This window comes from Leishmania donovani, chromosome 26 (genome assembly GCF_000227135.1).
Source record: "Leishmania donovani BPK282A1 complete genome, chromosome 26".
Classification (NCBI taxonomy): Eukaryota; Euglenozoa; class Kinetoplastea; order Trypanosomatida; family Trypanosomatidae; genus Leishmania; species Leishmania donovani.
The window spans coordinates 705,168-715,227 of NC_018253.1; the positions used below are offsets into that span (position 1 = coordinate 705,168).

General features: G+C 60.0%; 3 protein-coding genes across 3 annotated transcripts; all 3 read left to right on the forward strand.

Annotated features, from left to right (window-relative positions):
- Positions 1-991: 991 nt before the first annotated feature.
- On the forward strand, positions 992-1,945 carry LDBPK_261900 (hypothetical protein, conserved; the record flags this gene model as incomplete). Its single annotated transcript, XM_003861727.1, has 1 exon — positions 992-1,945. The coding sequence occupies one exon, from the start codon at positions 992-994 to the stop codon at positions 1,943-1,945; it is 954 nt and encodes a 317-aa protein (XP_003861775.1).
- A 1,185-nt stretch (positions 1,946-3,130) lies between these two features.
- LDBPK_261910 (hypothetical protein, conserved) lies at positions 3,131-6,799 on the forward strand (the record flags this gene model as incomplete). Its single annotated transcript, XM_003861728.1, has 1 exon — positions 3,131-6,799. The coding sequence occupies one exon, from the start codon at positions 3,131-3,133 to the stop codon at positions 6,797-6,799; it is 3,669 nt and encodes a 1,222-aa protein (XP_003861776.1).
- Positions 6,800-8,123: 1,324 nt separating this feature from the next.
- On the forward strand, positions 8,124-9,104 carry LDBPK_261920 (hypothetical protein, conserved; the record flags this gene model as incomplete). Its single annotated transcript, XM_003861729.1, has 1 exon — positions 8,124-9,104. The coding sequence occupies one exon, from the start codon at positions 8,124-8,126 to the stop codon at positions 9,102-9,104; it is 981 nt and encodes a 326-aa protein (XP_003861777.1).
- Positions 9,105-10,060: the final 956 nt, after the last annotated feature.

The window sequence follows — 10,060 nt, forward strand, 5'->3', positions numbered from 1 at the left end:
ATGTGAGCTTCATTGAGTTGCAATCTTCAACGAAATCTATGTCTGACGGCCCAGGGCGCCTTGTGCAGCGGTTGGCTCGGTGGCTGGCCTTGTCTCTCTCTCTGTGTACGTAGGTTAGTTGCGCGCACCGTTCCATATGGCCGTAACGTGCTCCTTTACCTTCCATTTTTGTAGGCATCAGTGGGAGGAGGGCGCACGCCGCTTTCGTCTTTCTCTCTCTCAACCGCGTCAGAGGGACATCAGGGATAGCGAAAGAAGGAACCGCTCAGGGACTCCGATGCTTCCTTGTGCAAGCAGACACGCCTGCACACTCTTCACACCCTTCACACACAAAGACACACGCACACGCATATGCACACGTCACGCATGTGCGATGCTGCGAGCCGCATGCGGATGAAGCCTGCCTACCCGCTGCCTATGCACTTTTCCTGCTTCGCTCTGCGCTTTGCGATTTTCACCTCGCCGCCCTCCCCTCCCCCCTCCCCTTCTCTCACGCCACCTCGGCTGCTTTCTATTGTTTCGCCTCTCATCGATGCAGCTTCCATGTGCGTCTGTCTCTTCCTTTGCCGTTGCGTGTCTGCGCAGACGTCCTTTTCCCACCAAAACGAACATATAAGAAGCCTGCCGCAGCTGTCGTGGCCATCCTTGACGTTGCACTCGGCACCACTCGACCTCTGCCAATCGCGTGCATAATCCTGGCATCGCACTCGTCACGCGCTCTTCGCCGACACCGCCCCTCTTTTTTGATCTCAGGAACGCAGGACGACAAAATTCGGGTACATCCTCTGCTCTACCGCTGCTCCTCTTACCATCCAGAGCGAAACACATCAACAGTAGCCTCCACCTACTTTCCTACCTCTTCCGTTTCGCAAGCGCAGCACCGCACACACTGTCGTTTCCGCTGCGCAGTAGACAACGACGGTGAGGCAAGAGGGACGGCCGAACACACACACACACACACACACCAGAGCACACCAGAGCACATCAGAACATGCCACTGGAGACGTGGGCGGTGGCCGCTGTCGCAATCGTCGACGTGGAGGGGACGCCGCTGCTGCTGCGCACCTACACGTCGCCAAAGGACGTGCTCAACTCTCCCGCAGCCCCGCTGCACGCGCATCTCTACGTTGGACCTGAGGACGTGATCAAGCTGCACTTTGTCCTCTTCGCTTCCCTGGACCGCTGTGAGGACATGCGCGAAATGGCGGCGCTGCCGTCGACTGGCGCTGCGGCGCCCTCGTCAGCGGCGCTCGTGGGGGGCGGCACCGAGGCCTCCCTCGTTTCTAACAAGAGCGGTGAGTCGTCTATTACCGAGGTGGGGGGTGTGGTGGCCGGCGCCACGCCAGCCACAGCCTCCATGGCGAACGCGCCAGCAGCGAACACGGCGCGGCTCATCTCTCCGACGACGGACGCAAGGTTTTTGGGAAAGCTGCTGGAGAGCCACCGCTTGCGAAGCTACGGCTTTCGCTCTGCCACTGGCATCCATACGCTACTGGTGACCGTAGGCAGTGATGCACCGGCGGATGCGATGGTGCCACTTTGCCGCGCCTTGTACGAGTGCGCCTCGGCGGCGCTGTGCAATCCGTTTCGATCTCCAGCTCAGTGCTGGCGCGCTCAGGAGCAGCTGTTGTGGCGAGCGCCGTCGTCTGCGCTTGGGGGCGAGACGGCCGGCGCGGCGACATCGCAGCTTGCGGAGGGGGCGGAAGGCAAATATGAAAGCCAGAGATTCCCTCCCTGCACGCAAGGCAGGGATGCTGCGGATGCCGCAAGGTGGACCTCCGTTCCATCCGGAGCGATGGAGTGGAGCTGGCCGCGACCGGCCCCAACCTCCGCCGCCGCTCTCACTGCGGAGCCAACACTGGCGCTGTCGCGCACCTTCAATACACAGCTTGAGAAGCTGCTGTCAAGCTTCACCGTAACGGCACGGAGCTGCATCGTTCGGTGAGTCGCTAGATGCATCGCAGGTGATCTCAATCTCTGTCACGTGGCTTCCCTTTCAGCCTTTACAGTTCTTTTCGTTTTTGCCTGGCTCGATCTTCGAGTTGTTCGAGATGGAAGGGGGAGAGGTGGGCACGGCGTGACGGGCGAGAGAAGCCGCGAACCCCCATCCTTGTTGTGGTGTGCACGTGCTGTTGGGCGGAAAGATGGTGGATGGCAGAGTCGGTGAGGGCCCACTGCTTCTTGTGCGTGTGCATGCCCTGTCTTCCCATGCCATGCTGCTTGTGTCTCTGTCACCGGCGCAAGGAACCTGTTAAGATATCGAGAAACTCGAGGCGGTTTGAGCGGTGGGGTGGGAAGCGGGAGAGGAAGTTGTGCGGCTGCCACCTTCCCTCTCCGCCAAAGCACTGCAGTTATGCCATACGCGGTGCAGCGTGATAGGCCGCCTTGCTCTGCAGGGTGCAAGAAACATACACAAGCAAACACAGCCGGTGCACCAGGATAACGAGCGAAGGTGCTAGTGCCTCTGCAACAGGTGCGGGTGCCACCTCGAACGCTTCTGCCGTAGGCTGAGTGGCTCCTGTACCCTTGCAGCCCCTCACACGCTCCTTCTTATTGCTTCTATCATCTCTACCCTCCCCTTCCTCCTCTCCCTCTCCCTCGGTGGTACCTCCCCCTCTCTCCTACCCCCGGACAACAGGAAAAGGGGACGCGTGCGTTGCCTCGTCACCCCTTCCCCTCCCTCCCCCTTTGTGTTGCTTCGGACGCCTGTTCCTTTGTGGGTTTTGTGTGCTTTATACCCCCCTTTTCGCTTGGTTTCTCTCTTTGTTTCGTGTGTGCAACGGCGCACACTTGACACGTGTCACGGGGGGTCGCAGAGATCGAGCGCGCACATACACAGCTAAACACACACACACACACGGCAGGCCGTAGAGCGCTTCCCCTCTTCTCTTTCTCGTTCCTCTACCTTTGACTCTTTCATAGGTGCCCTTCATATCGGTACGCACACACCCGTACATACCTCCATACACACACACACACACACACACACACACTTAGAGTCGAACACACACGCGCCTTCCTTTCTATACACCCACCTACCCACCTCACCGCACACAGACACTCAGACACGCGTTCAATGAACATAAAGCCCCGGTAACTCTTGTGCACACACGAAAAACGTAGTACGGCAATGGGCTCCGTAGAGGAGATCGACTCCCTGGCGGAGTCCATGTACGCCAGTCCGGATCCGGAGGCTCGCCGGCTCGCGCAGGAGCGTCTCACTGCTCTCACGCAGGAGAACGCAGACGTAGCCCCGCTCGAGGCGATTTTTGCGCGGTCCAACAACCAATATGCACTGATGTTCGTGTCGCAGGGCGTGGTGACGTGGTTCAGAGCGAACCGAAAGTGGCTCTCCAACGAGCAGCGCTTCGAGGTGGTGGTGAACATGTGTGGCACTTGCGTGCAGCGGGTCAGTCTTGCCGGCGCCCCGCGGCACGTGACGCTGGGCCTCATGAACGCGTACGCGAAGCTGACGAAGTTGTGCTTTGAGAAAGGCGCGCTTCTGGTGGAGGCGGTTGCCTTCGCGCTGCAGATGCTTCACGACGCGTCACCCTCATACGCGAAGAGCGTTTCACAGAACGGCGGGTGCGGCACGGCAGCCGGCTCGCACGGAGGCAACGACGACAAAGCAAACCTTATCGGCTCCTCGAACGGCGGCGAGTCATCCTCGTCAGCGATGGTCGGCGGCGCGAGTAGCATCTCTGCCAGCAGTGGTGGCGGTGGCCCGAGCAGCAACGACGGTGGCCCGCTTGGCTACGGCATCATCCGGCACTCCCGCTTTGCCCCGACCGGGTACCGTAACGAAGAGGAGCGTCGCACTGCCTACTATGTTGCCCTGCTGCTGCTCAGCACCCTCGTTAATGAGTTTAGCAAGTACGACTCGGCCAAATCGCAGACGTACATGAATTTCTCCTCTCACCGCCGCTGCAGCAACAACTTCCGCGACGAGTGCATGCTGGACATCTTCGTCGCCAGCGTGGCCGAGCTGGAGGGCATTAACGGCGCATCTCCCATGGTGCTGGAGGTGACGGAATTTGTGCGGGACTGCCTCACTTATGATTTCATGGCCATCATGGTCGATGAGACCGAGGAGGCGCTTTCAGCCCAGTTCCCGAGCTCATGGAAGGGGGTGCTTCTTGCGCCTCACACGTGGGACGTGTTGTGGGGCCAGCACGCCACACTGCCCTACCCCCACTGCGCCACGCTGCTCACGGGCCTGACGAGCATGTGCGGCGTCCGTCGCACCTTCTTCGAGTCGACCGAGGAGCGTGTACAGTACCTGAACGGTGCCCTGACCCACCTCGTCCGCACAATGCAGCTCACCGACGGACGGTTGAAGGTACCGCACTACGTGACGGTGCTGGCGGAGGCGTGCTACCGCTTCGTTTCCCCGTTCGGCTATCGCGATCTCCACCTCAGCTCCGTCTTTCAGACGTGGGTGTCAGCAGTCCGTGCCGTGTCATTGGACGTCTTCCGCATCCCATTCGGCCAGTCCGGCTCCTTCACGACAGCGACAACCCTGCTCAACTTCTGGAGCCGGTTGGCGACCTCGCGGCGCATGTACAGCATGTCGGAGGAGTCCGCGAAGGATCTGGAGCTCATCTCGCCCGAGCTGGTCATGTGCTTCTTTGAAGCCCGCGTGCAGGTGTCAGGCGGCAGTGGCCAGCAGGGGTCATTGCGCCGTGACACGAACAACGCTAACGGCGACCTAGAGGGGATGGAGTACAACATGGAGTTTGACGAGGACTTTGAGGCCACGATGGAGTCGATTCTCGCGCAGTCGGACGCCGCGGCGACGCTCGCTCTGCTGGAGCACACGGAGGCGATGAGGCTGCTGGCGAACTACGTTCACAACGGGCTAGGCTCGAACGTTCTGACGAGCCCCAGCGCCACCACCTGGCTGTTCTACCTCGCCGGCGGGCTCGTGCGGCATGTGCTGAGTGCCGTCGAGGAGTCGGCGGTGGAGGCCTGCTCGGGCTTCTTCATGTTCTGTGTGGATTGCGCGAATCATCGCCGCAGCGGCGCCGCTGCTCCATCGAGGTCGTCTCTCTACAGCTCCTACGTTGAGCGTGCACTCCTGCACTTCTTGACGATGGTGCAAAGTGTGCTCAGCTCCTCGCGCCTGCACGAGGCACTCAACACCGTCGTCACGAACGTCTTCCAGTCTCGGGTGGCGCTCTTCCAGTTCATACTCAACAACACAGGGCACAACATCATGCGTGGTGTCACAGGCAACCGCACCACTGACGAGGAAACAGCGCACATTATCCGCGAGTCCATCGAGCTCATCCGCAACGCATGCATGGATGTCCCGCACGCCATGCTAGCCGAACTGCACCTTGAACTGCCTCCGGTTGTGGAACTACCCTTGGCGCAGTCGGTACAGACCTACAAGCTGCGCACCAACCTCTCTGCGGTGCTGTGGCGGCTGCTCAGCGTGACGCCGTATTCGCAGGCTAACCTGAAAGTGTTCCTTCAGCCGATCGAGCTGTGCATGCAGAACACTCTCGGCGGCGGCGGCGGCAACGACGCGCTCTTCACGGCGGGCTGGATGCGCGACCTGCGCGGCGTCGTGTTGGCGCTACGGGACAGCGCAGATGGGCTCAGCGACTTTGTTGAGTGGGTATGTGACCACGCCAGCTCCTTCCACGAGGTGCTGCACCGGTCCGCGGCGCAGCACAGCATGGTGATTGTCTCCTTTCTGCGCTTCCTTGAAGAGCTCGTCTCGCAGATGGGGGGTCGGTGCACGCTGCCGTGCTGCACCGCGCACAGCTCCTGCGGTCTCATGCTCTTCAAGCACATGTGCTCCCTCATGCAGAGCATCATTGAGCAGTGCATCACAGAAGAGCACATTCAACGCGTGAGCAGCGCCGGCGGAGGTGGTATGGTTGATGGCGCGTATGACATGATGCTGAAACCGTTGGCGTTGTCCCTGAGTGTGCTGAGGAAGTCGATCCAGGGCGGCTTTGTGCCGCTCGGGGCCATGGCTTTCTACCACGACGAGACCTACGACAACGTCCTCCTCGGCCTGCTGCGCATGGTCGGTGTGTTTCCGTTTGTATACTTTAGGGAGTACCCGAAGGTGCCCTACGCCGTTGTGAACATGCTACGCACCGTGACTGAGGAGTTCGCCTATCGCCCTCTCATGAGCCTCGACGCCAGCGAGCTGGAGAAGCTCATCTCCTTCGTCGTGTACCTCTGCGAGGACGTCGACACGCAGACCGGAACGCTGCTACATGGGCTGTCCTTTCTCAGCTTCATTGCTGGCCTTATTAGAGAGGTCAAGGCGCTCTCCACACAAGCGGTGTCGCCAGCGCTAGAGGCGCGCACGCACGGCACCCCTCCGCCGTCTCCGATGCAGCTGCCCTCCTTCTACGCGAGCCCGTCTGGCCGTCTTTCGGGCACCCCGGGCAGCCTTGGTGGCCGCAGCGGCGGTGGTGCAGGCGGCCGCTCCGGCTGTGGTGCCTCGGCGCCACGGGCGACGCGACTGGCGAGGGAGGCGCTGGCTCGCACACTGGAGCCATTCAACTCGCTCTGGGAGCGACTCATCTCGGTTGCCATGAACGTCATTGTATGCCAGGACCGCGCCCTGAGCGTCAGCTGCGCGGTGGTGTACCCCATCTTCGAGGTGCATCCGCCGTTCTGGTACTCCTTCGTGGAGAACTTTGTGCGTACCTACCCAGAGCGAAAGCAGCCGATGGTGCGTGAGGCGCTCTCCACCCTATCCCACGCCGCTGAGTCGCAGGACAAGTTTTTTTCGGAGGTGTTCACCTTTCGTCAGACAATGCGCAATCTGTGAGAGGGGTGATGGTGGTGGTGATGGCCGTGGGCAGGTTGGACGAATGCAGCCTTGGCATGGATGCTATCATATGCACGTGGCCTCCGTAGGGGCTGCACTGGTTCTAGACACTGTTAACGATAAGATCAGAGACAATGATTAGTTCGGTGACAACAGTGATGTTGACATCTGTAAGTTCTTGGCCGGCTAATGGTGATGGTGACGAGAAACGGTGTGGCATGTGCCGCCGTTTCTCCACCCTGCAAACGTGCTGCACGCGTTTGGCAGAGATGACTCACTATCAGCTCGCCCGTGCGTGCAACAGTGTGGACGCAAAGGCGTGTGTATGCGTGTAGGAGTGCCCATAAGGATGTGGCGATCTTCCTGTGTGCGCCTGTGTGTGTGTTTCTTCTGCGAACTGTTCTACACATAAACACGGCGATTACGTATAATGACTTTCAGTGCGCACTGACCCAGAGAACGGGAAGCCGCAACGAGCCGCGAAAAAAAAAAACGAGGAGGGACGACAACGGGGGCGGGGCGGCTAAACAAGAGGGAAGGGGAGGGAGGGTTAGTGGCGATAGTTGTGCGTGCGTGTCTGTGTGCTCTCTCGCCATCGCCCCCTTTTCCTCCTCTTCTCACAAACTACGCGGCTCCTGTCCTAGTTTTCCTTTCACCGCTCAGCGTTCGCTGAGGATTCGCTCAGAAGCACGAGAGAGGCACCAGTCATTCCGCATTCGACGCCACACAGACACCCACGAAAAGATATGGTGACAGACACGCAAACATCCAAGCCAGTGCCACGTGAGAGAAGACGACATTCACCGGCGGCCCTTTTCGCTGAAGCGTGTTTGCGGCGCTCGATATTCATCAGCTCTAGCAGCCACATGTGCATGAGACGTAAAAGATCGCCGCGGCTGCACAACACATGCAGAATGTGCGTGCTGAGGCATATTCTTTCCGTGCGCATGTATGTCTATGTGCTTGCGTGTGTGTGCTCGTGTGTACGTGTCTGCCAAGCAGTACGACCGCCTCTTTTTTACCGCTGCATCTTTGCCTGTGCACCACCTTCTCCGCGGCCTTGTTAGCACCCCGAACGTGCTCTTGCCTGCTCTCAGGTGTGCATGATTGCGCGCATGCAGGACTGGCCCCCGGTTCATCGGCGCTGAGCACCACACCACACAAATACACATTAAAGCGGAGAACATTAACACCCCAACTCGCACACAAGCGCCACCGCGCCTTCTGCACCGTCTCCAAGAGCGAGCGAGAAGCGAGAAGAACGAGCGCCGGGCAAGGCAGTCACGCACGCACAGCCAGTGCCAAAAGGAAGCACACGGGCAACATGTCTGCTTTGAACAGCCGCACCGTCGAGGAGGTCCGAAAGGACTACGCGAAGCTGCTGGACCCACAGGAGCCATTGGACAGCCGCATGCGCGAGCTTTACCGGCTCAAAGAAGATTGCCTCAAGACCGCAGCCGGTGTGACGGTAATCCTGGAGACCATCGACACCACCGATTCAGTCTTGCTGCAGCACGAGCTAGCCTACAACGCTGGCCAGAGCGGCCGCGAGGAGGCCGTACCGGAGCTGGAGCGCATCCTGCGCACCACTAGCTACGATGTCGTCACGCGGCATGAGGCGGCTGAGGCGCTTGGGGCCATCGGCTCGCCGCTCGCGCTGCAGGTACTCGAGGCGCATAGTGACCCCACCACAGAGCCGGAAGCGCCGATACGCGAGACCTGCGAACTGGCATTGGCCCGAATCGCCATGAAAGAAACGAAGGGTGACGCTGCCGTGGCTCCGCCAAGCGGATGCGAGTTCGTGTCTGTGGATCCGTCGCCGGCGTTTAGCGCGCTGTATTCCAGCACTGACGAGCCAGTGCCGCACACCGTGGAGGAACTGGAGGCGGTGCTGCTGGATACGTCGGGCCGCACACGACTGTTCCGCCGTTACATGGCCATGTTCACCTTGCGCAACTTGGCGACGGAGGCGGCGGTCGCCGCGCTCTGTCGTGGCCTTCGCGAGGATAACGTCTCGGCACTGTTCCGCCACGAGGTGGCTTTTGTCCTCGGGCAACTCGAGCGCCCGAGTAGCCAGCCAGCTCTGATTGCGGCTCTTAAGGACGAAGAGGAGGCACCGATGGTGCGGCACGAGGCCGCGGAGGCGCTCGGCGCGATCGCCGATCCGGCGACGCTGCCAGTGCTAGAGAGCTACGCTACACACCACGAGCCGATCGTCCGCGATAGCTGCGTGGTGGCGCTGGAAATGCACAAGTACTGGGCGAACTTCAACGGCCTCGCTCATCAGCAGCAGCAGGAGGCGTGAGAGGGGTGTTCAACAGGAGAGTAAGGCAAGGTGACTGCGGTGTGTGGTCATGCGTGCTGTGTGGCCTCTCCAGCCCCCTCCCTCCGGTTCTTTTTCGTGTCTCTGCTTGACGCGTTCTGTGTATCCTCAAGAAACCAGAGTTATTGTCTTGCTTAATGCCAGTATGCGAGGCCTGTTTCTCTCGCCGAGGCCTTTTAGTCATGTGTGTGTGCGCGCATGCATGGGGGTGCACGTTCTGCTGTACGTGGGTTCGACGCTGTGTAATCACTAAAATGCCATAACAGATGCAAGCGAAAGTGAATCGATATCAAGCCGATCCGAACGATTTTGCTTGCGTGTGCTTGCGGGAATGTAGATGTCTGCTCTCGGTGCAGTTTCCGTGCTTTGGCCACAGATGGCGGTGGACGTGTGTGCGTGCAGGTGTAGGGTGGCAGGGTAAATGCGGGAGGCACCGTAAAGTATGTTTTGCGAGATAATCTGATTTCCCGCTGCTGTCTCTCTCTCTGTCTTGCCTTCCACCTCCTTCCTCTCTCTGCGTGGCTGGTAATGGCGTTGCACAGCCGTGCCCATGCGTGTGTCTACGTGCGCGTGCTGGTCAGTCCGAAACACCCCTTTGCCCGCGGTTCTTCTCCCTCTTCTTTCACGCCTCACCCAGCCCGGCGCGTTCTTCTCGCGCGCAGACCCGTCTCACCTCCGCCCCCCCCCCTCCCCCATTTGTTCCCTCGCCGTTCATCTCTTTCTCTCTGCACCACCCTGTGGTGGCTCTTCTCGGGCACACCCTTCCCTTCGTTATACGCGAGCCCATGGGCTTTTACAAGAACTCGCACCCCTCCACATCGGTATCGACAAACATGCCGTCTAATGGTGAAGGCACGCTTTGAGGAGCGAAGGCGGGCAACGCATTCGCGCGCTCTCTGTCTCCCCTCAACTTTTTCGCTTCTCCCCTCGGCCGGCGA